At 43.6% G+C, this 26,286-nt stretch overlaps 1 protein-coding gene across 5 annotated transcripts in view; it reads left to right on the forward strand.

The window, feature by feature from the left end:
• The window catches only part of FLNB (filamin B), a 145,270-nt gene that overhangs the window by 71,749 nt on the left and 47,235 nt on the right, over window positions 1–26,286 (forward strand). For all 5 annotated transcript variants that reach the window (XM_090022808.1, XM_090022805.1, XM_090022806.1 and 2 more), the window contains exons 3-19: window positions 24–272; window positions 1,556–1,653; window positions 4,176–4,323; window positions 6,926–7,044; window positions 8,220–8,297; window positions 9,761–9,923; window positions 11,623–11,820; window positions 15,912–16,049; window positions 17,679–17,805; window positions 18,505–18,641; window positions 19,062–19,255; window positions 19,561–19,674; window positions 20,252–20,395; window positions 20,775–20,898; window positions 21,188–21,348; window positions 22,536–22,626; window positions 22,954–23,123. In XM_090022808.1, coding sequence (XP_089878934.1) covers window positions 24–272; window positions 1,556–1,653; window positions 4,176–4,323; window positions 6,926–7,044; window positions 8,220–8,297; window positions 9,761–9,923; window positions 11,623–11,820; window positions 15,912–16,049; window positions 17,679–17,805; window positions 18,505–18,641; window positions 19,062–19,255; window positions 19,561–19,674; window positions 20,252–20,395; window positions 20,775–20,898; window positions 21,188–21,348; window positions 22,536–22,626; window positions 22,954–23,123 — 2,453 coding nt within the window. The remainder of the gene's footprint in view (window positions 1–23; window positions 273–1,555; window positions 1,654–4,175; window positions 4,324–6,925; window positions 7,045–8,219; window positions 8,298–9,760; window positions 9,924–11,622; window positions 11,821–15,911; window positions 16,050–17,678; window positions 17,806–18,504; window positions 18,642–19,061; window positions 19,256–19,560; window positions 19,675–20,251; window positions 20,396–20,774; window positions 20,899–21,187; window positions 21,349–22,535; window positions 22,627–22,953; window positions 23,124–26,286) is intronic.

Genomic DNA, 26,286 nt, shown 5'->3' on the forward strand with positions numbered 1-26,286 from the left:
AGTTTTATGCTTCTGTCTTGCAGATAGCAAAGCCATTGTGGATGGGAACTTAAAGTTGATCCTTGGCCTAATATGGACCCTCATCCTCCATTATTCTATCTCCATGCCTGTATGGGAAGATGAAGGTGACGATGATGCCAAGAAACAGACCCCTAAACAGCGATTGCTGGGATGGATCCAGAACAAGATTCCATACTTACCCATCACAAACTTCAATCAAAACTGGCAGGATGGCAAAGCACTGGGTGCCCTTGTTGACAGTTGTGCTCCTGGTAAGGCTTCTGTTTGTCTCCTTGCTCTTCTGTTTCTTGTGGTGTTTTTTGAGGTTTGTCTTCAGCACTGCAAGGTCAGTTGTATCGGAACTTTAGGTGAGACTAGTTTATGAAAGGGCAGCAGAGTTCAAGCTAGTAACTGTAGATCAGGGGCGGGCAAAATGTGGCCCACCAGGCCATTCTATCTGGCCTGCGGGGCCCCTAAAAAAAATTGAGATGATTAATGTTTATTTGCCCCGGCTGCCTGTCATGCGGCCCTCAATGGCTTGCCAAAACTCAGTAAGCAGCCCTCTGCCTGAAATAATTGCCCGCCCCTGCTGTAGATAGAGGGAAGCTATAAATGTAAAAAGTTTAAAAAAAAAAAAAAAAAAAAGTCAGTTTTAAAAACTCAACTGATAGCATAAGCTGTCCACTGGAGATGCCATCTCTGCTGGTCTTTTAACTTCTGATGCTAGTAGGTGGCTGTGTAGGAGGGCTTCTGAGAGAGGGGCTGCACAGGTTGCAATCACAGGTTATATACCTAAACCTCTTCTGCGCTAAACATCCAGTGACTCTGCCTGCATCATGCAGAGTAAATTATATAATGTGATTTCAGGGGCAAAGGCTGGGGTAAAGTTCCCTATGCTGTGCAATATTTGTCTCGCTGATGTAACTACTTTGTGCTAACCTAATGAAATTGTGTGGGCCTCACTGGTATTAAAAAAAAAAAAAAAAAAAGAATTCAGTGGTGAAATATGGGTTATTGTGGTGCTCTTTTATACAGTGTGAAGAGGTGTCTCTTTCCACTCACTCTTCCTCCATCTCTTAGTGTAAGTTTTTAAAACATTTCAGTCTGATGCGAATGCTCAAAGCTAAACAAGCTAGTTGTGAATTCTTGGCAATGTGAACTGGAGTCTTTCCAGATGAACTACTTGGCTCCCAGGATAGCTAAGAAGTCCCTTGAGGCCTCAGAAGGTTTCACTTAGCAGCATACCCACCTCTGGGTGGTTGTCACAAATAGAAACTTCATTTCCCCTACCTTGGGAGGCTGGTGGCTGTGACGAGCTAGAATGAGCAAGGTTCTAAAGTTCTTGAGGAAACAAGGTTTCTAATATCAATATAGAGTGAGCATCCCTGGTAGGCCTTAATGGAAACTCATTTCCTGACAGCCATTTGCTTTAGACGGGAAAAGCAGCCTTCTATCTATTCAGATCAGGCAGTGTTGGATAGGCTTATTTTTTTTTTTTTACTAAAGACGCTTATTGAGGTTTTTGACATGATGGTTTTAATTTTAACCTTTTTAGGTCTCTGCCCTGATTGGGAGGCCTGGGACCCTAAGAAACCAGTTGACAATGCTCGGGAAGCCATGCAGCAAGCTGATGACTGGCTGGGTGTGCCACAAGTAAGAACTATAGCTGTTTAAAAAAAAGAAAAGAAAAGGATGCATGGAAATGAGGATACCTATTGAATGGGCAGCAGCATTTGGCTTTACAATTGCTGCTCGCTCATATTAAATGAAGTATTTGGCTTGAGAGAGTTTCATGGACCAAAAGACATGGTTATTCTGAATTTTCTAGGGTGTACAGTTTATTTGCAGTTATCAATTACCTGAATTGTTTCAGAATGTCCAGCGTAGCTTTAAATGAGAGGAGAAACAAGTTCAGAAATTAGCAGGGCACCAGATAATGGAGCTTGGGGTGAAATGGATTCTTGAACCAAATTGGAACCTCAAACTAGACATTGGACTAACTGGAAACACTGCAGCAAGGTTTTTTGCTGCACTAACTTTGAATGCAAACTACTTTTTAGTTGTGGTCAGTTGTCCGGCTTGTATCTCAGTAGGAAGAGAAGCACTCCAAATAATTCAAAGTTTTTATTTTGAGACAGCACCTGGAAACGTAAGTCTTAATAGTTGATGGGACTTGCCCGTTAATTGTAAGGGTGCATGAAAAGAAATATTCGAAAAGAAACTTGGGGCAAGACGGGACAAACCTAGACCTTGCCCCCCAGAGCTGATTTGAGAACTGCATTCTATAGTTTACAGAAATGTTCTCCCTTAAACAAAGTGCACTTTTGTGAGCAGGGTCCTTAGTGTTAATGTTTGTTCTGAATGCTGCATAAAGGTTGTTTCCTGCAAGGATTGTTCTTTTGAATGAGCAATGAGAGCCAGGGTGCCATCAAACTGCATTGTCTTCCTGTTCATAGTATGTTGGGACAGAACTGCTTAAAGCTGTGCAGTGGGTACACTGCTGCAAATTTAAGCTGAAATATTAATGTCTTTATGGCTGTGACCAGTCTCTGCTGTGACATAGGTGGCACGACATGTTACCATGTAGAGATACCCAAACTAGCATGTTTATAGCATAGTGCAGAGCAGACTGCCAAATGTGGTGATAGCTGGCAGCAAGATATAAAAACCACAGAATTTTACAGCCCTCTTAAGCGTTCCAACGTTATGTTCCCAGGATCTCAGTTGCAGTGGTCTTGGCTTGTATTAAATGGTGTTATGTTTTTTTCAGTATCTCATTAAAGGAAACAGGTAGCAACGTCAGCCTTTTCCCTAAAACTAGATAAGTAGAGGTTATCACTGCACATGCTTCCCACTCTTTGCTACTAAATTCACCAATGATACGACATTAATTACTGTAGTTGGAAATGTTAGTCTTGTGTCTAACACTGCTGAGCTTCACTGTCGAAAGGAGGTAATCCAGTATGTAACCTTCTTTTCACGTGCATGTATGTAATATTAATAAGTACTGTATGTTTCAGCAGGTGTCATGTTGATCTAACACGGGGTGGGGAAAAATATGGCCCCCAGGCCAGCTCTCGCCCATGGAGGGACTCTGTCTAGCCCACATGGAGTACCTTGATCCCACCTGGCCTAGGCACTCTCCATCCCATGGTGCATCCTGTTTCTCCCTGGGCACACTGCGGGGTTGGGGTGGCTCCACAGCTGGACTGCCTTTCTGGGCAGCTCTGGTGGCAGTGGCTCCTTCCAGCTGCTGCTTCCATTGGCCCTAGCCCCGCAGTACTGGCATGGACCCGTGTGCACAGCCCTGAGTCCAACCTGTTGCATGCCTGCTCTGGACTCAGCCCAGTGGAGCAGACCAGCTCCGGACCAGCCAGAACTAGCACACAGCTCTGACCCCAGTCTGCTCCGTGCTTGCTCCGGATTGCCTACCCATGCTTAACAGCAATGGCAGCCAGGCAGAAACTGCTGCTCAGTGTGGAGCAAAAGTGGCTTCCCCCTTGCCACTGCCGGGTGCTGCTGTGTAGCCACCTAGAGCCCCACCTGGGCTGCCGTGCAGTTCCTCTGGGGCAGCAGTGGCAGCCCTGCCAGTACTGTGAGGCTGGGGGCAGTGGCAGTGACAGTGGCAGAGAGGAGTGGTGGGGCAGCTTGGGTGTGAGATCTGGGCAGCTGCAGCAAATGCGCCTGGCAGCGGCAAGGGAGAGGGGCTGCTTTTCCCCTTCACTGAGCCGCAGCTTCATCCTGGCTGCTGCTGCTCAACATGGGTGGGCAGTCCGGAGCAGGGGCGGGCTGGGGTCAGGGCTGTCCACTGATTCCTGCTGGTCAGCTCCATTGGGCTGAGTCCGCAGTGGGCCAGGGTCTGGGCTGTGCATGTGGGTCCCTGCCAGTACTATGGGGCTGGGCCCAGTGGTGGTGGCAGCCAGAAGGAGCAACTGCTGCTGCTGCTGCTGCTGCCGCTGCCTAGAGAGGTGGGGTGACCTGGGGGCTGTGCGCTGTTGGCAGTGGTACATGGGATCTGGGCTGTTGCACAAGGAGGGGGATGGCAGGGGTGCTGACTGGCCCCTGGCAGCTCGACAGAACTGTCTGTGTGGCCCATGGGCAAAAATAATTGCCTGCCTCTTGACCTAACAGGAGATGAATTAAGTATTGTATACTGTAACCTGTATATCTTCCAGGTCATTGCCCCTGAAGAAATTATTCACCCAGATGTGGATGAGCACTCTGTAATGACTTACTTATCACAGTTTCCCAAAGCAAAACTCAAACCGGGTGCTCCACTGAAGCCCAAGCTGAACCCAAAGAAAGCAAGAGCTTATGGGAAAGGTAACAACTAATGTTTGCAAGTAGAGGCACTGTAGGATATTTACTTGACTTATCTTTGTTCTTCAAAGAATTTCTGGACTTCTTATATGCGTTAAATTTCCAAATTTCTCTTAGTACCTAGTTTCAGAAAAAACATGGATATAGTCCAAAAGACGCTCCTAGTTCTTACTTGCAAAGTTCCCCAAACCCTCTGAACCTGTTCTGCAAACTGGCCTGTCTGGCACTTAAAATATTGGTTTCCACAAGTCACTGCTGGGGAAAGTTGGATGACACAAGTAAAAAGCACCATATAATGATGCTTAAAATGCCAGTGCTGCCGCAAGCAATCCTCCAAACAGGGTGATGGTTCTTGCTACTTTACTTTATAGAAGTATAAAGTACTTTTTAAAGTGGTAAAATAAAAGCACAGTCAAAGTGGGTATTCTTAAAATTGCAGGAAGTATTCTTGGGGGCAGTTTATCTGGACATACAGATGACTTTAGAATTGCTTTTTTAATTTTTATTCCAATTCTAATTATGGTAAGTGAGCAGGCAAAGATATGGGTTTACTGTGGTGTGTGTGTGGTTTTTTTTGTTTGTTTCCCTTTTGGCAATAAAGACAACTGAAAGTCCTCACTTAGAGGAGAGGTAATGCTCCATAGCCTGCCATGAGAACATTAATGGTGCCTAGTGAATCAGTTTCAAAGTGTTTTTGTACAAAACTAGTGAGCCTTTTATTATAACTTAGCGACCTGATCAGAGACAAAGCAATGCTGTCTGTCCCAAGGTGACTTAGTCTGGAGGACCAAGCCTGGGATTATTAGTTGGGACACTTGGGCCACACACATCCATATGAGCATGGGCATTTAGTTCCCCAGGGATGAGTAGCGGCAGTGCACCTGGGGAATGCCTGTTCCACATGCCCTTTGCCCACATGCCCAGTATACTCTGGGGGGTGGGGAGGGAAAGCTGGGGCCAGGGCTGGGCTGGCCCCAGTAGCCTTACCCTGGGTCCTGGGGGCCTCCTGGTGCCACAGCAGCACCTATCCTGCTGCTTGAAGCCTGTTTACCAGCCAGAGTGTGGCTCTGGCCAGCCAGGCTCCAGTTTTGAGCAGTGCACGCTGCCCCCACAAGCCATTCTGCTTTTTTTTTTTCTTTCTTTGCGCAGGTTGTTTTGACCCCTGGATATCCAGGGGTTGGCCTCCTCCCCCCCCCTCCCCCGACCCCACTGTTCCCTTGCAGCGCAGAAAACAGCTGAACGTGCAGCACTACAGACTTGCCTGCAGTCCTACATACTACACAGCCTCAGAGGTCTAATATCCATTTTGTTACCATGCTCCTCTAAAGAAAGTCAGTGTCCACTCCCTGCTGATAAAATGGGGGAAAGGTACTGAGGCTGAGTCTATAAAATACATAGTAAATGTTTCAGTCTAGAAATAGCTTTGGTAGTCTGAAAGAATGAATATGCAAACTGTTTTAACACCTTATCAGAACGTTCATATTTCCTATTGAAAGCCTACATTTTCCTCCCATTGCTCCTACATTATTGTTTTCTAAAGATAAACAGGTTCAGGAACTTAGTTGCTTGCAACCACTTCCTTTACAATCCATTGGATGTTGCACTTTCCACTAATTGTGCTGTAGTGTAGAGAAAAAGCTTTGTTGAAGTTTAGAACCTCTCTAAATAATAAGTGCTTGGACATGAGAGATGAATGTGTTTTAGACTAGCCTGGAACTAGCAACTTTGGGAAGTTTTTTCCCACCCCCTCAGTCTGATAACAGCATGACGTGCTAAGGGCAAAGCATAAAGAGATGAATAAACTTCTTTAGTTTTTTATGAACGCCTGCTGAAACGGGTCCTGTGCTAGGATAGCAAAGAACCATAGGGCCACTCGGTTTGAGTAAAACTTCCCTATAATATTAAACTGAAATGCTCTAGAGTCTTGCAGTACCCCTCAGATCCTTGGTAAAGACCATCCGTATTTGTGCTGGTGTAACCTTAGCTCTGGCAACATTAAAATGACTTGCATTGGGGAATGATTGTAGAAGCGGGTAGACAAACCAACCCTTCTACTGTCAGCTGTATGATTTGAAAGTAGCATGACACTTTTTAGATGTACTTTCAAACTTGTGTTCTCTGAAATGTGGCCTTATGGAGTAACCCAGAACTTCTGTACCACTTCTCCAATTTCTTAAACTTCAGCGTAGCTTGTGGCTCAAGCAATACAACAGACCATTTTATACCGTATAACAGAATACGAAACAAATTAACCTACCAAAACAGTTCTTATAAGCAGTAACTGAAGCTACCCTTTTTCTACCATACACAATATATCTTCTGAATATTTTTCCTGCAGTTTTGAATCATTGATTCAAAGCTGAATGATAGAAGTTCTGGCTTGTGCTAGAACAGTGAGCTCTGCTATGAGGTTGGTGTTACAGCCTAAAGAGTTAATTTAAAATGGTTTTTGTAGCTGCACTACTTCCTATGAAGCTCATGATTGGCTAAATGTTAAACTAGGAGGCAGTGGTTATGGGGAAACTAGTGTCAGAGTAGCATTGTCTCAAACCATCTCTTTTATAATTGTTGTAGCACTAAGTGTACTCTTCTGTTGTATCCTCAGGAATTGAGCCACATGGAAACATGGTAAAGCAACCCGCCAACTTTACTGTAGACACTATCAGTGCTGGGCAGGGAGATCTGATGGTCTTTGTAGAAGATCCAGAAGGCAACAGGGAAGAGGTGTGTCTGGTAAACCTATTTTATCAAGAAAATTGTTTCTGACTATAGAAGAAACCAGCTTCATTGACCATATATTGTGAGCAGTGGGTCACAGTAGTTGATTATCAAATTGCGTGCAGCACCTCTTCAAAAAAAAAAAAAAAAAAGGTTCATCTTGCTCAGGTTAGCATGTCTGCTCATGGCATTTTATTTGAAGCACTCAAAGGGCCTTGAGTATCCAGACAGTGAGGATAGATGTACATATTTGACCAAAAGAAAAAAAAAGATTTTCATTGAGGGACATCTTTTAAAGCACTTCTTGAAGTGTGTGCACAACCCAGCAGTCCTGTAGTACTCAGCTCTGCCTCCCACCGCAGGTGAAAGGGAGGGCCCAGATTGCCACTAAGTGCTCAGCTGTCTTCAGGAACCTCCAGAGACTGGAGGCTGAGGCATGCAGGAGTTCCTTAGTTTGGGAACAGTGCCACTGCTTGCTTACCTTCACAGCCATTTTAAATGTTGGAGTGGGGGCGGGCGTGGAAGAGAGGTATGTCTGAACGATCCTGATGCATGCTGAATTTTGAACCACTCTATGAACTCTAACTTTGTATAGCCGTCTGGCTTTTTCCATGTGCTTCACAGTATCTACCAAGTCAAAGCCTCTTGTTTACAAGTGCTCTTTTTGATCACAGCTGACTCTTTCAGTTGAAGAGCAAACAGTGAGCCTTGTGTTACATTTAGCATAGTCGAATTGTTAAATATATTGCAGTGAATACCTGAAGTACATTTGACCAACCAAAGTGTCCAAAAAATAACCAAACCCAAAACACCGTATATTTAAGATAACAAGCATCAATTCATTACTTGCTCATTTGTCCTCTTAGTGTAACACCAGTTGCTAATTACTTGGCACTCATTGGGCACCATGTAAGACCTTGCGATTGTATATGCTGATTCTAGTGTTAAGTTCTTTTGCAACATGGAGTTCTTGAATTATAGTAAAACTTGGGATGCCATAATGTTACTTTCATCCACATTTCTAGAAGTCATTGTGACATTTTTATAAACTAGCTTTGGAGAGCTGAAGTAGCAATATAATTGCTGTCCTGGCAACTTCTGCCATAGATGTAAGTAGCAAAATTTGATGCTGAAAATGCTCAGTGTAAGCTTTAACTTCTGAAATGTTCCCCATTTCCTAGGCAAAGGTAACACCTGACAACGACAAGAACAAAACTTACACTGTACAGTATGTGCCAAAAGTTACTGGACCTCACAAGGTGAGTGAGCTGGAAGATTCTGGGTGTTCAGGATTAGTGTGCATTTAAAATATTTATTACAATACACCCTTTAAGAGACCCTGTTTACTACTGAGAGTAGTTAACTAGTACATCTTTGGTTACATGTAACTTGTATTCCATTTTCTGTCTTTCTAATAGGACACTAATAGGACATTCAAGCTTTAGGGGTTTGGGAGGGAGGGTTCTCACTGATTCTTTCTGGATGGGTGGAACATGACCTTGCAGCCAGCACTATGTTCAACTCCCAGCTGCTGCTGCCTGCCTTCCCCGTCCAGGGAATGTACTTGGTTAGTGCCCCAGGGCTTTACTGCTCTGCTGCTGAGCTCCTTAGTGGTGCAGGAGGGTCAGGGGCTTGGTTCCTGGGGATAAATGGAGTGCGCTGGCTTATGGACTTACAGCACTGGGATATGGGCAAGCAATTCGATCTTGGCTCTAATCAGTTGCCATGCCAGTACATGTTATCACAGAAAGAAAATGGCAAAAAAATCTCAAGATAGCTGCATTGTGTCAGCTGTTCCCCTAGTATCAGTACTGCAGTGTTTTTTTCACCTGTGATCTTCTGTAAGTCAGCTGGATGGAAGTTGGTGGAATGCATGCCACTTTTCCAGTGCCCTTTCATTTGCAGTACCACAGCACTCCAACCTGGCAGGTGCCAAGTTCTTCCCTTGTTTCTTGACTGGACTCTGAGAGTGTCAACCTCCAGACTAGGGTACAGTGAGGAAAAGATTGCCCTATGTGAAATTGAATATAGTCTTCATGACCACAGCCAAAAGTCTCTTGAACCTTTTTTTAACATTCAGTCTTCGTTAGAAAAATGTATGCTGCTTGGCTATGATCTGCTATTTTCCAGGTCTGTGATGTTCAGCTTTTTGGCCCTGTGGTTGAGATAAGGGGTGCATAGCCTATCCGAGGGGTAACGCACCAGATCCAGGGCACAGAACCCAGGACTTCCCATGGGCCCAGAAATTTTGGTGGAGGGGAAGTGATGCCACAGCTTTCCGACTGCTGAATTTCTGGCCCCATGGTGGGGATCTGGGGGCTGAAGGCTGAGCACCCCTTGTCTAGGTCACAGTGGGACTGGCAGCGGTTTCAAATAGTAACAGTGAAATGGTGGAGTTTTCTTCAGACAATGGGATTTCAACTGAACTGTTCTATTGAGAGGTGGCTTGCAGCCAGCCAGTTTCCAGTCCTTTCTAAGAAAGTGGTAAACAGCTGAAGTACCTTCAGTGTCAAGGGCCACCATGCAGCTGATGTGAACTTCCTCACTTTCAGTGCATAAAGGTTGGCACAAGACCACTGAACTTAACTTCTGACCACAAGAGTTCAAGCACTCAATATTATCACTCAATAGTGCAGTCAACTTTTTTGCTCTGGTTATAGCCTAGACTTACCTTAATCATAACTCCCGTGGTACTAACTCTGTCTGTCCTCTCTGTCTCTAGGTTTCAGTTCTGTTTGCTGGGCAGCATATTTCAAAGAGTCCATTTGAAGTAAATGTGGACAAAGCCCAGGGAGATGCTAGCAAAGTAACAGCAAAAGGGCCAGGCTTGGAGGCAGCAGGGAACATCGCCAACAAAGCCACCTATTTTGATCTCTACACAGCGGGTAAGCATGCTTAAATGAGCTATAGAGAGCTTTAAGTTGCACAACAAATACTTTAGAATAGTTCTCTGAACTTTCCTAACTTGTCTGGGCTGCAGTATTTTTGTAGCTTTTTGTCATCTAGTGTGACTTCAGACTGGTAAAAGGAGATAGCATCCACTTGTTTTACAGAAGTCTGTGTTATTTGTGAGGCTGAAAAATGAAAGTTAACTTGCATATTTGTCAGTGGTATTAGGTATTCCAGAACTGAAGGTATAGTTGTAATGCTCCCAGTCAGTTGCTGCCTATGAAATAGTTGGTGTAATTGGAACAAGGGAAACCAAAGATGAAGATATGGCGTAAGCTGGAACTGTCATGAACTTGCTGTAGTGTGCAGAGCAGGATACCGACTTGTTTCCTCACTTCCTATTTTAAGTGAGGATGTGATGATACACCTTTTGGTGGTGGTTGGAGACCTATTTCTATAGTTTTCTGTATATAAGCTCCGTAAATGGCTAACCTGGTCTGCACTCAGCCTCATTAAAAGAACTCTTGTAGCTTAATGCTTGAAGATGTCTGGCTTGATTGAACCAGTGTGTCTTGCAAGCTTTCTGAGAGAAGCCTGTGAAGTTGCTAGTTTTCTTCCATAATCCCACTATTTAGCCTGGCTTCTTCTCTGCTGTTATGGAATACTGTGCACGAATAAGGCGTTATGAACCACTAACAATAGTTAGAGCGATGTGAAATTTTAAAGAGTGGTTTGAATATTTAGACATTTAATAATATATTAACTGCTTTCTGCCCGAGGGTTTTAAATAAAAAAATAAATAAGTAACCCCCCCCTAACCTCCCCCAAAAGCCCTATTATAGCTGTGTAGTCTAGAAGTGCCACATGACTTCCTCTCCCAATTAGAAACCAAATGGTTTGCCAGAATACTGTGCCTTAGACTTGTCTGGACTCATAAGGCATTAATGTTGGAAAAACACCTTGGTGGCTTGTTCATTGATATGGGATGGTAGAATAACAGATGCTTGATGTGAATAACAGGGAAACATTTAACTGGGGGAAGGCATCATACTCAGAAAAAGGGTGTTGGTTTAACAGCTCTTAAACCTGACCCCAAAGAAATAAAGATTCAATGACAACAAAATGGCAGGCTGCAAACACTAAGAGGAAAGATCAGTTCTAGTGTGTGTGGTCACATGTACCAGTATGTTTTAAGTATGAGTACCTATAGAGACTCATATTGCCTTGGATGGTAAAGAATTTTGGTACTATCCTGCTGGAGGAGGTGGTAGGGTTTTCTCTAGTTGCTCTTGGTAATTGGATGTAGCTACAATTTGTAGCTTAGCAAATGGGATTGTAAAGCAGTGCAAAGGAGTCGGGATGGGACAGGAGAGAGAATGCTGGAATTGTAACTGAAGAGGCAGGTGGGTGCAAGTAGCTGGCCAGGTCAGAAATAAACCTTGTATTAAAACCAGAAACGTCTGTCTATCCTCCTGACTGCTGTATTTCATTCCCTACTTCACCACATGATGGTTTCTAGACACAGCAGTTTACTTGGCTGCTGTGGCTTGAACCCTTTGTGGCTGGCTACTCTGTGAGAACAGGGATTCCAAGAGGAAGGAAATCGGTCAAGTCAAAACTGAATCTTTTTTCCCAGGAAACTAACAAAGGGACTTTGCACTCAAGGCTGAGCTCCAGCTGTTTGTTTACCTGCAGGTGCTGGTGTGGGGGATATTAATGCGGAAGTAGAGGATCCTCATGGAAAAAATACACTGGAAGTTGCAATTGAAGACAAAGGGAACCAAACCTACCGTTGCATCTACAAACCTACTCAAGCTGGTCCTCACTCTGTCAGAGTGACATTTGCTGGAGAGCCTATTCCAAAAAGTCCCTTTGCTGTCTTTGTTGGTGAAGGTATGTCCAGAAGGGCACTCTGATCCTTTTCTAAGTTTAGATTTGGCTTCTGCCCACAGTGGATTTGATCACAGGATATGCGTGAACGCTTCACATGCTACAGGGCACTAAAGGATTTAATAATTATGTGCAGGTGAACAAATGATTCATCTTGTCCATTCATGTAGTTCAGTTACACCATATTACTTTTAAAAAAAAGAGTGTATAATGGAGCCAGAGGCTTCTTTTTACAAAACAAAAGCAGATTCTTGGTAATTGCCGTGGGGCAAGCAAACAAGCAGGCGAGATGAGATGCAGCAGAAAACTGCTAATTAGTTCTTTAATTAGGACTATCACCTGGGAGGCAGGGAGTAATTGACCACAGGTGATAATGGGGAGACTAAGATAAGGGGGGCAGTAGAATGTCAAAACAGTGGTGCATAGCTGTGAGATGGACAGCACCCAGGAACCCCATTTGGGGATTGGATTTAGAGAGCTAGGCATTGAGAAGCTCATGGTTGGGTTGCTCAGATGGTCTTCATTTGCCTTAATAGACTGACAAGTTCTGCTATTGGCTGAGGACTGCCTGACCCAAGCTTAGATGAGTTGGAGACGGGATACTTTTTTGGGCCTGAGGTCAGATGCTTTTTGTTAAGGCAGGAGCCAGACCTTCAGTTTTGTTTTCTAACCCATGGTTTAGGTTTGGGACTCTTGGGGATTGGCAGGGGGCCCAGGACATAGAGTGGGCTTTGGCACCAAAGTAGGGTCATTGCCCAAGAGAGAATGGGGACCAGGTCGGGGGCCCTGGGCAGGCAGGGCCAGAGCAGGTTATTTGCCTAGAGCAGGACAAGGATTGGGCCACAAGACCTGAGAAGGGCAGAGACCAGGGTCAGGGGCAGTTGCCCAGAGTGAGAGGGACTGGGGCTAGAGGCCTGGAGGCTTGCAGCCTGAGAAAAGGACCAAGGCCCTGACCAGGGAGTAATTGTGCAGTGATATCTGAGAGACATGGGCATGGTATAAGGCAGGGGTGGGCAAAATGCAGCCCGTGGGCTAGATGCAGCCTGCCAGGCCATTCTATCCGGCCCGTGGAGCCCCTAAAAATTAGAAAATTTAATATTTATCTGCCCTGACTGCCTGTCATGTGGCCCTTGGTGGCTTGCCAAAACTCAGTAAGCCACCCTCTGCCCGAAACAATTGCCTGCCCCCATGTAAGGGATGGCTGCAGTCACATAATAAGCTTTTAAGGCACTGTGTAGTGAGACCAAAGCTCTGGAGATCTTGCTTGGGGATCCTGCAAGCAGTTTTCTAAATACTTACTTACTTCATGGCGTGGCAGGCAAGGAGAAGGGGAGACCTGCTTAGAAGACTGAAGGCACAACAGGATCATGGTGGCCACGAAGGGGCATTCTGGCCATGCATGGGGTCTTAGGCTGTTACATATGTCTTGAGCTACTAGTCTCCTTTTAACTTGAACATGCCCTCTTATTTTTTTTTTTTTAGAAGAGAGAGTTTATTTTTATTTAATTATTTATTTTTATTCAGCTGTTCAGGTGTTTCACTATTCTTCAGCTCTGCCTCTTAATTGACTATTTACTTTGTCTCAATTTCCTCCTTAACTGACACCTAACTCGCTTTCTGTTCCATCCTTGCCTGCTCCTATGCTTTTAGATCTCTGCTCATCTCTCCTGAGCTACCCTTCATTTGTGGAATTTTGGACTTCACTGCTAGTCGTCTCATAATTGAGCGAGCTCTGTTGGTAAGAGGTGTGCAGGGTGATTCCTTCCTTCATGTTTGCTGTCTTTAAGCTTCTAGCCTGCAGCTTGTGGGTTTTTTGTTTTTTGTTGATCCAACAGTTTCTTTTGCTTCTGTTTTTCTTGGAATGAAAGTTGTGAGCAAAATATGAAATATTGAGTAAAGTCATAATGAGATTTCTGTCTTGCAAGTCAAGTGAAATTTTGCTTAACCACAAGCTAACTGCCAAACCCAGTTGTGCAAGGGCTATGCGATTTCTGCCTTGACCTTGTTAATACAGATTGTTAGGAAGTCTGCTTCTCTAAAATAATACTAATGGATATAACTGTTCAGGGATTAGGGTAGAAATCATCTGTTTGATGTGCAAAATGCAGGATGAAATGCTCGGTGAGTCTTCTCTGCTCCTGTCATAAGCATAATAGATGCAACAGGAAAGGGGGTGGGGATAAAATCCATGCTTACAGTAGACCACCATGAAGCCATGGTCACACCTCTTTTTTTTTTTTTTTTTTAAATCTAGGTCTTTTGGAACACTCTTGGCTTGAAGACCTCTTGGTAGTTGGAATGGCATAATGTCATGCCCAAGTTTATTCATAATTTTCAACTATTTTTATTTTGTAGAGTCTGCTTCCACTTTAACTCTGCCCAGGGCTGGGAAAAATAATTTACATAAACATAAAGGATAAACATAAACTAAAACTGAAAAAAAACTTACCATCTTGCTCGTCTTCTCTCATTAGGGATCATTCTCCACATGTGAAGGGCTCTAGTGGCATGGCAAGCCTTCTGTTGTTGATAGGATCCTGCAGTAAAGTAAGGGCTTAAACTTTCATGTCTTCCAAGGAGTCTAGTGTACGGGGAAGTCACTTGTGCAAATCAGAGTGCAGTTCTTGCCCTCTTCCTCAGCCCATAGTACTTCTTGTAGTGGGGGGCTCCTGTGCTGAGCCACCCACCTCACTGTGCCTGACCACCTTCCAGGCTCTGAGTGCCTCCCTGGGGGCACTTCACACCTGGCTGGCCCCCTTCCTGGAGCGTACCTGTAAGCCTTGGGGTAGCTGCCACCACCCAGAGGTGCAGACTGTTATTAGGCCCTGTGCCCCCTGGGGTACACGGGCCTTGTAGCCTTTGGCACTGAACCCACTGTAAGAACTTGGGGTACTTCCCTTAGTCTGAAGCACAAATAGTGGTCTCCTTTAGTCAGCTGGACCAAGAGGACCCCAAGGCATAATTTAGATCCTCTGCCAATAAGTCTTCAATGCTAGGTGCAGAGGAGAACTTTTATTGATTACAAGGAGTAGGTTTGGAGTAGGGTACAGGATAGAACAATATCAGAAAAATATCTTGGAGCAAACAGAGTGGCTGGGTAGCCTTTAATTACACATCTGTGTTACTGCAAGCTATATATCTAGTTAGATCTCAAGTTGATTACTTATAAGTATCATGCAGAGGCTGATAGAGCTTTCCTCTGGGGACAGGCTGTTTGTAGTGTGTCCATGTGTTGAGAGAGAGAGAGAGCTGCTGGGGTTCAGTTACTTTGTCTTCATCGGGGCTGCCACCCCTTCCTCCTGGGCAGTCTTGGCTTTATATTGACTGTCTGATATCAGCTACCTGTCTGACCCAGCCAGGATTTTGGCTGCCAGCCAACCAATTTGAAATGCATCACTGGTTACTGGGCAGAGGGACAGAGGCTCTGCTTCCCCTCATACTCAGGAGGGCATTCCTAAGAGGATGGGGAGCTAAAGCCCCCACCCTGTTACCTGCCTTCCATCACGTAGCCCAGTTTGCTTCACAGGTGTGGAGACAATGGCAAAGAAAGAAAGGGGGAGAAAAAACCTGCTTAAGAGGTTTGGGTGGAGGAGGCCCACATGGAATCCTCCACGCTTCTCACTACAATATACCCCTACAGTGAAATTTTATATAGTGTTGTTTGACCTTCATATAAAATGCAGAAAGAGATGCAAGGGAAACGAAGCTTCAGTTTTATTAGTATGGTAACAAAACGTCTAATATTGCTGGAACGTGCATGGCAACAGTTGGTCCCAAACGTGTGCAAGCTAGGTATCATTGCTTGGTGGCTTTTTTTTTGGCTTTCTATCCTTAAAAATGTGACTTGTGTAACTTGAGCTATGCCCCAGTGTTCCAAACACCATGGCTCAAAAGCCTCAAGGACCTGTGTAATAGCTAGAACAACTCTGTTGGTTCACTCCAGGGGTATAGAATGGCATTAAGACTTCCCAAAGCAGGAAACTAAACTTCAGTTGCCCTGAGTCAACTCTTAGTTAAATGCTGTTCCAAGCTGTCTTGGCTACATTTTATTTGTAGAATCAAAGAGTATATTCATGTCTGAAATTCACTTGCAGCTTGCAATCCAAATGCTTGTCGTGCCAGTGGTCGAGGCCTGCAACCTAAGGGAGTACGGATTAGAGAAACTGCAGACTTCAAGGTTGACACTAAAGCAGCTGGGAGTGGAGAGATCAGTGTGACCATAAAAGGACCAAGTAAGTATGTGAAATTCTTGTAGCTGTTGCTTTGTTTTGTTTTGTTTTGTTTTGTGTTTTGTTTTGTTTTGTTTTGTTTTGTTTTGTTTTGTTTTGGGCTATTGTGGAGGAGAGACAAGAGCCCAAAATGGAGTGGCACATCCAAATGTGGGTCCATCCCCGTTGTTAGTTGTCTGCATGCCAGAAAGATCTTCATTTCTAGAACATTTATGCATTCATGGGATATGAGTTACAAAATGGGTGACTAGGTGCCTTCATACATCAACGTGCTTTGTTTTACTTAGGCTTTGTATTGGAGTGACTTTTAGTGCTGCTGCTGCCACTGTGGTGGAAAGTATCTAGTCTTCCACGAAACATCTCTCTTGACACTTCTTAGCAGAAGTTGCCACATTTCATACTGAAGCAGAGGATCATAGCTGCTGGCTGAGTGATATTAAGCAGATACCTTATCCTTATTTATGGCCTGGTCTCTAATAACAAAGATTCTAAGGGAGTTTCTGATGCCTGATGTCTATCATGAACTCCACTTAAGCAGTTGGCCTGGATAAGTTTGGTTTGGCTTGCTGGAGAACCAGCCTGAATGCCTAATACTAGAGACTTAAGATCTTTCTAATTAAGTGCTTGAGAATTTGAAGTCCTCAGTTCTCCAGTCATCTGTTGCAGTGACTCGTTAGACATTGGTTCACATACCATCTTAAATAGCTTCAGCCATCAACTCACTGAACTCACATCATGTGCACCCGTGACAGGATGGCAGCTGTTCTGCTACCATAGAACTAGATTTTCTGTGATGTCTTTGAGAAGTACTGACATCCTAAATGCTGAGTTTTTTTGAAGTCCTAGATATTGCAAATACAAGACACTTCGGATGAAGGGGAACTTTCATCTTAAGGTTCTCACTAAATTCCCCAGGATCATTCTAGTTCCTTGACTCTTTCCAGCTGGACCATGCATCATAATATCTGGTATCTTTGCAAGCAAGTGGCTTATGGTTTTTTTTGTGCCCCCCCCCCCCCCCCCCCCCCCCCCCCCCGCAGACTTTGGCTCACTTTGGTCTGTACTTGAAGTTCAACTGCTTAATTTTAGTAAATTTCTGAGCAAATCCCCTAGTTTTGGACATCTGGTATCCCCTTAATGATGAGGGAAGTGATAAGTTTAAGTGACTGCATGGTTTAATGTGGTTGGGGGGCGGGAAAGGTAACACATGTACCAATATAAATTTCAGGATTTTAAGCTTTTCTCGCAAGATTCTTCATCTTGAGGAAAACTAAAAGTAGGCATACCCTAAATATTTGTGGTCATAAAAAAATCTGACAAATGTTGAGCTTTTTTGTTTTAACATATGATATGCATCATGCTGCAGACTTAGAGAAAATAAAACATAGGGGAACCTGTTAAGTTTGGAAACTTAAAACGCTTTCACTCATCTGTTTCTTCTGGAAACATTTGCCATCTCTGCCTTTTTTGAGGGCAACTGGAACTAACTTCCCCTTTTTACCAGACTTTCTGGTGAAAGCATCTTTATCCTCACAAAATTAAAGTAAATACTAGAAAACACGAACTTGCCTGAGTAGCCAGAGCGTTGCCAGCTGACATCTTAAGTCTAACTTTGAATTGCTTTTCCTGCAGAGGGGTTGGAGGAACTTGTGAAACAAAAAGACTTTGTGGATGGGGTACATGCCTTTGAGTATTATCCAGCCAGCCCAGGGAAATATGTGGTCACTATTTTATGGGGTGGACACAATATCCCCAAGAGGTGAGTTGGAAAACTTCATTTTTAATCCTTCAATATCATGCAAGCAAATACCAAAAAAAACTCAAACAAAAAACAACAAAAACCTACTGTGGTCAAGCTTGTCTTCCAAGAAGCTCTAGCAAGAAGTATTTTGCGAATAAATAGTTGCTTGGATTTGTAGGCTTATTTCTATTCCAGAAACAACAGAGCTTGCACGGTAAAGATATATTCAAAGATGATTAGATTTTTGTAGAGGCCTATGCAGATCTTCAATACTCAGGTTTGCATTAAACCAAGGGCAGGCAATTTATTTTGGGCAGAGGGCCGCTTACTGAGTTTTGACAAGCCATTGAGGGCCACATGACAGGCAGCCCAGGGCAGATAAATATTAATTTTCAAAAATTTTTAGGGGCCCCGTGGGCCAGATAGAATGGCATGGCGGGACATATCTGGCACCAGGCTGCATTTTGCTCACCCCTGCATTAAACTCATGAGCTGTACAAAGGAACTTTTTTAACTGCAAGCTATCTAGGATTTTGGCCAGACAAGCTCTCAATGTAGAGGAATCAAGCAAACAGTCTAAATATTGCAGTATTGACCCAGTGATGGAAAAGGTCCAGAACACGTTTTCCTTGCAGCTCTGGGGTGGGTGGTGGGGGGAAGGTTGGATTTATCTTTCTCATTTTTCTAATTATGAGCTTTGTCCTGCCTGTCTTCTAGCCCCTTTGACGTTCAAGTAGGTCCTGAAGCAGGTCCTCAGAAAGTAAGAGCCTGGGGACCAGGACTTCATGAAGGGATTGTTGGTAAATCTGCTGATTTTGTGGTAGAATCCATTGGCACAGAAGTTGGCTCTCTTGGTAAGTTGTACTGGTCATCTTGGCGAAGGTGGTTTAAATGCAGGTTAACTGCCCAATAATTGGTCTAAAATGGTAACAGTGAGGTCTCTTGGTCACTGCTAGCTAACTACTAGTTACATCTGAGAATTATAGTTGCAGAGGAGGAAAATTTCCTAATGTCCTTAATATTTGCTGGATTTTAGGGGGACATGCCAGCAATGGGGGCATTTGTGTTCTGTTGGGTAGGCATTATGTCTAGAAGGGAACAGGACTTACCCATAAGAAAGGCATCATAGAGCAGTGAGTGAGGAAAAGATGGACAAATTGGGGGAATACTTAAGAAGAGTGGTATGTGATTTAGTGTTGAGCCTAGATTTGTGACTACTAGTTTGTTTTTGGAGGCCCAGACTATAAATATGACTAAACAAGTGTTTCCTTTAGGCTTTGCAATTGAAGGCCCATCTCAAGCTAAAATAGAATGTGATGACAAGAATGATGGCTCATGTGATGTGAAATACTGGCCTAAAGAGCCTGGTGAATATGCTGTTCATGTTATGTGCGATGATGAAGACATAAAAGACAGTCCATACATGGCTTTCATCCGACCAGCTTCAGGAGACTTCAATCCAGATAAGGTAAGACAAAGGCTCTTGTACAAAATTTGAATTTTATTTGGTAGAGCTGTGACTTTTGGAAGAGGTGGCTCCAAGCAGTACAAATGAAATTGGATATCTGACTTGACTCCTGTATTTATGACTGTTGAAGTAGACAAATCCTAACTTCTCTAGTCTTGTCTTGTTTTTTTTTTTTTGGTGAACCTTGTGCCTGGGCACTCCCAGAAATGTAAGAAACTGCTGGGGTCCTGCTTTCTATTTTAAATTGCTTGATTTAGCTTGGATGGTAAAACTTGCTTTTCCTTTTCCCCCTGCCAACTTCTTAGGTGAAGGCTTATGGTCCAGGATTGGAGAGAACTGGATGCATCGTAAACAATCCTGCTGAGTTTACAGTTGAAACAAAGGAAGCTGGGAAAGCTCCATTAAAGATATATGCACGGGTAAAAAGCAAAACAAGTTCTGTAGAACTTGTCACTCAATAGTAAAGGACTTTCTAGTGTATGCTGACAAAAGTACTTGCAGCAGGTTTATAGAATGGCAACGTGCCTAGTACCTGCTGTGCAAGTCTGACTTGTTTGTCCCTTGCTGTTGAACGGCATGTTCTTTGACATGAGCTTAATTCAGAACAAGATGGCACCTCTCTTGAGTACTGAATAGCTAGCTTTGTTCAGTGCAGACTATAAAGTGTCTCAGGTGTAGGGTTGCAACATGCCTTACTCAATGCTTCCTATTTCTGGCAATGAGGCTTAGTCCCTTTTGTGGGGATGTCTACACATGGTCCCTTTTGACAGAGTCTATTAGAATTCACATCTAGATGTGAGGAAGTTTGACAGTTCAAGTATCTGGGGGGACTTGGAGTTAACTGCATAAATCTTTTTCATTATTGCTGGTGGCCTTGTATGTCAGCTGCCACTAGCAGAGCTGTAGCTATTGAGATCAGCTTTTTAAAGTTACTTATTCCTTCTGTTTGCACATGATTGTCTAGTCACTGTATCTAATGCAGCTTCTCCATTTCAGGATGGTGAAGGATGTCCTCTTGACGTACAAATGAAGAGCAAACCAGATGGAACTTATGCCTGCTCTTACTTTCCAGTTAAACCAATCAAACATACCATTGCTGTGATCTGGGGAGGAGCCAATGTACCTAATAGCCCATTTAGGGTAAGCACAAAAGCTGTGGTACTTCTTAGCTGGAAGCAATTGGTGCAGCTTCTAAAATATGCAGGCACTCGGCCCTGGGCTGCACCTCCTTTATGCATATTGATAATCACTTGTCAGTAGAACCACCCTTCTTTAAGATTTTTAAAGAGTTGTCAGTTTTAGCTATCTGTTTAAAGCATCTGTCTAGCTAAAAAGTGCCATACTTCCTTCAGCAAGTTAGCATATCTTTTTATGTTTTATTGTTATCAGAACATTTGACTAGGGAAGTCTTTCTACAGGCTGTGGAAAAGCTCTAGGTAGTTTAGCATTTAAGTATTCAAACTCTTACTAGTTTGGCATGTGATTTGAATATGAGGTAATTCCTATCTATTCCATCCAGGTCCTGATAGGCCAAGGCAGTCATCCTCAGAAAGTGAAAGTGGTTGGCCCTGGTGTTGAGAGAACTGGTTTGAAAGCCAATGAGCCTACTCACTTCACAGTTGACTGCACAGATGCAGGAGAAGGTACACATAGTCCGGTTATTCCTGCCTTTGTAGCAAAACTATTTAACTCCTTCAGATGCTCCTCCTTGTGTATCTATGATTTCCTGCACAAACAAACTTCAGCAGAGAAACCTGCTCTCTCTTCCTTGATAAAAAAGGAAACGAGCGAAAGATGGGTTGAATTTTATCATATGGACTTTTTATGCAGGTGCTCATTTGGCCATTATGTCTGTCCCGTGGCTTGAAATCAAAATGACGTTCAGTTGTATGGCCAGTACCTTCTGAACAGCTTTTTACTGCTGTCTCCTAGGTGATGTCAGTGTTGGCATTAAGTGTGATGCTCGCGTGATAAGTGATGAGGAAGAAGACATAGACTTTGACATCATACACAATGCTAATGACACGTTTACAGTGAAGTACATGCCACCAGCTGCTGGGCGGTACACTATCAAAGTGCTTTTTGCAGGAGAGGTTTGTACTTTACATTTGTATTGCAGAGAGTCCCCGGAGAATGTCAGGCTTTTTTACCTTTTCTTCCCTCATCTTTTGATCTAAAGCTGAGCTCATGCCGCCTAGTGCTTCTGAGCATGGTTGGCTTTGATGCTGGCTCAATTTATGCTGCTTAGCAGCATAAAGACAGCTGATTACAAATCGTAGTTCAAATGTGCACGGTCTAGTCACTGCTTTCAAGAACCCTTTTGTAGGCCCGCTTGAAGAATAGCGAATCTGATCAGGGTGGGTTGTGGACTAAAACTTTAATTATGTGCTGTGCAGAGCTGGCAAAGTGAAAGCATGCATTTGGGTCACTTGACCTCTGGCCTCGGTAGGTCTATTGAAGGTAATTGGTTTCCAAAATAGCTTCTCCTCCCTAAGAAAACTTAACAGATCTCAGTGCATAAGCCAGTAAGAACTAATGTTGTTAAAAAAAGAAAGAAAAATCATCTAGATCTTAGGTTCTCTGCATTGTAAGTAAAAGCTTTCATTTATTTGCTTTATTTACTGGTCACTTACTTTAGTAAAAACTTTCAAACTTGTGCATTTCCCCAAATTCATCAAGGAAGAAGTAACTTTTATCATTCTAGACTCTGGAACTGATGGCATTTCAGTATTCTCCTATTGTACTAGCTCCAAAAATGCGGCAACTTCTTCCAAAGTTGTTTTTTTGGGTGGCCTCCTTGTGCAAGCTGAGAAACATAAGACTAAAATGGCCCCGCTGCTTTTGAGCATCCAACCTTTTTGGCAGATGTGCTACAACTAGCTCCACACCCTGTCGGTGCGACTCTGATCCTCCTCCCATGTCTGATCTGCTCCCTGCTCTGTCTGCCACTGTTGCCTACCCCCCTCCTTAATCTTGATCTACCCAAAAGCTTTGGTTGGGTTTTTTGCCTTGCCTCTGGACTGTGGGACAGTTGGGGTAAAAAAAAAAATACAAACAACATGTTAGTAGTTTACTGAGTAAAGCTGGGGGGGCCATCTTGGAGATGATTCACAGAAACTTATATAGCAGCCTAAGCTTCCAATGAAGAAGAGTTGTCACTTTTTTTTTCTGTTCTCCTTGAACAGAAATATTGCTGCTAGAAGGCAGATACCTCTTACTCTCTGAGCTACCAGATTCAAAAACTGCTGAAATGTTATAACATAACATTTTTGTATACCAGGAAATTCCTGCCAGTCCTTTCAGAGTTAAAGTGGATCCATCGCATGACGCCAGCAAGGTGAAAGCTGAAGGACCTGGACTAAACAAAAGTGGTGAGATTTTTTTTTTCATTTAAACACTGGTGGATGACACTAGCATGGCTCAATTATGTGGGTGAGCAGTAGTGAATTCATGTTAAGAATTGCGTCACAGCTTTCTCCAGATAGGGTTCTGGGATGGGATCATATTATGCCCAAATCTAAGTTAGTGTTTGAAACTAGTTTTAAATTCAGCTTGATTCTACTTAACAGTGAAGATAGCACTTGTAACCTCTTGTTTGATCATTATGGGCTATATAAATTTTATACATAATATTTGGTCTATACTAGCTATACTTGGAGCTTCAGCACCTGCAACATGTTAAATCTCTTCCCCTTAAGGTGTGGAAAATGGCAAACCAACACACTTCACAGTATTCACTAAGGGTGCTGGGAAAGCACCATTGGGTGTGCAGTTCAGCGGACCTATGCCAGGAGAGGCTGTGATGGACATGGATGTCATTGACAACTATGATTATTCTCATACCATCAAGTATACCCCACTTCAGCAGGTAGGCCTGCCTTTCTCAAAGGAAAGTGATGCACCTGCAGTACAAGTATCTCAGTGTAAATGAATTGGGTGCTTGAGTTCCTTAATTGAGCTAAGAAGAAAAACAATCATTAACATAAAACTGTAGATACGATCGTGTTTGGCACTTTCTGTCCAATTAACATATTGCTATAAAAAGTTTGTAGAACAGTTATGGTTGAAGAAATGGTGATTAGAAATATGTTGCCAATAGTTATCTTGATTTCTGGAAATTATTTGGTGACAAACCATTCCAGTTGGATCATGCTGTAATAGCAAACTGATGCTTCCAGAAGATGGCAGATCAGAATAAGAGGTGGAAATGGGCCACTTGCTTTATTACCTGCATTCATACAAAATCTGATATGATCTTACATGCTGCACTTCAGAAAGTGAAACTTGCCTGCAGTCAAATGAGCTCCGATTTTTTTTGTACAGGTCAAGTTCCAGCTAAGTGGACTTAGCACAAGGGAGTGTGTGGATTTCATGCTGCTATAAATGTTAAGCTGTCTTGCTTTAAGGTTAACTAGTTGGTTATCAGCCCCAAAGACTTTTCAAATTTAGATCCATTTGGCATGATGGCATGCAGTTCAAGTTTTGGCCCTAGAAGGAAATGATTCTTGTCACAATTCACTAGCCTGGGAGTGGATTCTACATTTTTGGCTTTGTTTGCTTTTTTCATGGTGTAACTGGCTGCAAATTTTATACTTGTATGTCCATCCTTCTTGTGTGCTCGTACAAAAAGAACTCTGTTCGTAAACACTGTGTGCAAGTTTGCATCCTGAAGCAAAGGGTAATGGGACAAGAGAGAACAGAACAATGATGACTGACTGAGAGATGTAGGTTAAATAATTGCTGTGGGATTCCTGGTTACAGTTGGCTTACACTACCTCTTGCAGTCATGGCTAATTGTAATGCTGAGTTCCCCAAACATAACTGAATGGTTTGGCAGACCAGAGGTGGTAAGAAGCTCTAATGCTGGTGTAAAATTACTTTCATAGAATCATAGAAAATTGGGTTTGGAAGGGACCTCAGGAGGTCCATCTAGTCCAGTGTTTCTCAACCTGTGGTTTGTGACCCAAAAGCAGTTTGGAGGAACATATGGAAGAGTTGTGAACAAAACTTCAAAAAAATGAACCAGCAAACTTTAAAAATGGATTCTCCTTTTAAAGAGGGAAAACCTGGTAAACCACAGGTTTCCCCTTGCAGGCTGCCAGAGTTCCAGCTTGCCAGGGCCTGTTTGGGGCTGGGGGGAATGGGAGGAGAGCAATTGGGCAGGGGGTGCCATGTGCATATATGTGCACACATGCACGTGCCAGCCAGGCAGCATGGAGAACAGCTCCCTGCAAGTCAGTCTATGCAGGAGGCAGAGGAGCATAAATGACATGTCAGGAGGATGCACAGTGGGGTGCACAGGTGATGCTGTCTGCCACCCTACCTCCTCTCTGGGGTAGACCTGTGGTCCTGAGGGGAGTGGCAGCTGCCAGGCCATGGTGGCAGGGCAGAGCCACAACCCAATGCGTGAGTGGCTGGTGGTGGGAGAAGGTGAGGGTAGTGCGCACACGCTCTACTGGCAGTGTGGCTAGTGCGGGGGTTCTGGTGGCAGTGACAGCAATGAGTCTGACTGCCTGCTTTGCCCTCCCATGTTGAGTCCTGCCCACTGGGCTGTGGAGGTGGTTCCTGCCCATGTTGGTCTGGCCAGGCTGCAGCTCTGCCTGCTGCGGGTGCACAAATCTGGGGGGGGCACATGCTTCCTCTGCCCCACACTAGGAGATAGGGCCTGGGGGCAGCAAGTCAGGAGGGTCACCTCCAGGTCTGGGGTTAGGGGCTACATTGGAAGTGAGAGGCACTGGCACATAAACTATTTACTGGGTTGGGACTGGCCATCAGTGTTCACAAATGGTTCCTGGTACAAAAAAGGCTGAGAACCGCTGATCCTAGTCTAACCTCTAGCTTTGATTACTATAAAATTGATGTTCCCTTCTATACAATCATCTTGACCAAGCAAAGGCTCTAGTAACGCATTCATGGTACGTCATAAATTTCCTCTACTAATATTTGGTGCAGCTTTGGTTTGTCTGAGTTTGATATGCTCAGAAGAGCAATTAAAAATGTGAACAAAGCAGTTAATAGGAGCTTTGCAACTCTTGTATTTGAATAGTGCAAATAATGTATCATTGTTTGTAATGTATGGGCAGACTAGTGATCATTGGAAGTGAATCAGACCAGACAACAGCTCTTGAATTCAGGATAAAGCAATATCTGATTTTATTTCGGAAGACCAGCGTTGCCCTCTTAAACTGGGTTTGCCAAACTATAAGCAAAGCATTGTCTTCAATCATTGCTTACTGTTTTCAAGACACTTTTCTGGCAGTTGCTAATTGCTGGAGATAGGGTGGGGGGAAGAGGAGGGAGGAAGAGGGGAGGAATTATTTCATTGAGTAAAAGAGTTTGGATTTTATTAAGCTATAAGGAGAGTTGATCTATCTTCAGATCTTTTCCAGATATACAATAGAATAGTTGCTACTGCTGGCATGTCTAACCACTCTTTTTTTTTTTTTCATAGAGCTATAGCTGTTCCTTGGCCTGCAGTTTCTAGCTAGCAAAGCTGAACTATTCAGCAAGACTAAAAGAGCAGGCACTCTGCCAGCTTTCTGTCAGACCCACAAATTTATAGTGGGTGGTGTAATGCTTGGGAAATAATACCCTGGTTGCACAGAACAGCTCATGTGTGTGCTTTTTAGAGGTGGGGTAGCAAGATTAGGAGGGAATGAAGGGATAGTTGCGAAATTTTTATGTAGAAGAGTGAATAAACCTTGCAGGAGAAACTGGTGTAAACCTGTACATACTGCTGTGTTTTGTGCTGCTTATCAAATATTAAACAACTCCTAACCCTGGTTAAGTACAACTGGATTCTTGTGCTCTTATCTGAAGGCTTACATGGAGCTAAACTGCATTCTCCTTAGCCACAGGGAACTGTGTGTATACAGTTGAACACTTGGTATTTGGAGCTTAACTAAATGGCTCGAGCAGTGTATTCATCCTACATCCAGGCTTACTATTTCTAGGATTTCATGTCTACTCCAGAGGTGGAACGCAGGAAACCTAGAGACTTGTACGCATTCTGCAGCTTTGAGCTGCTTGTT

This window comes from Crocodylus siamensis, chromosome 11 (genome assembly GCF_052110815.1).
Source record: "Crocodylus siamensis isolate JL-2025a chromosome 11, ASM5211081v1, whole genome shotgun sequence".
Lineage (NCBI taxonomy): Eukaryota > Metazoa > Chordata > Crocodylia > Crocodylidae > Crocodylus > Crocodylus siamensis.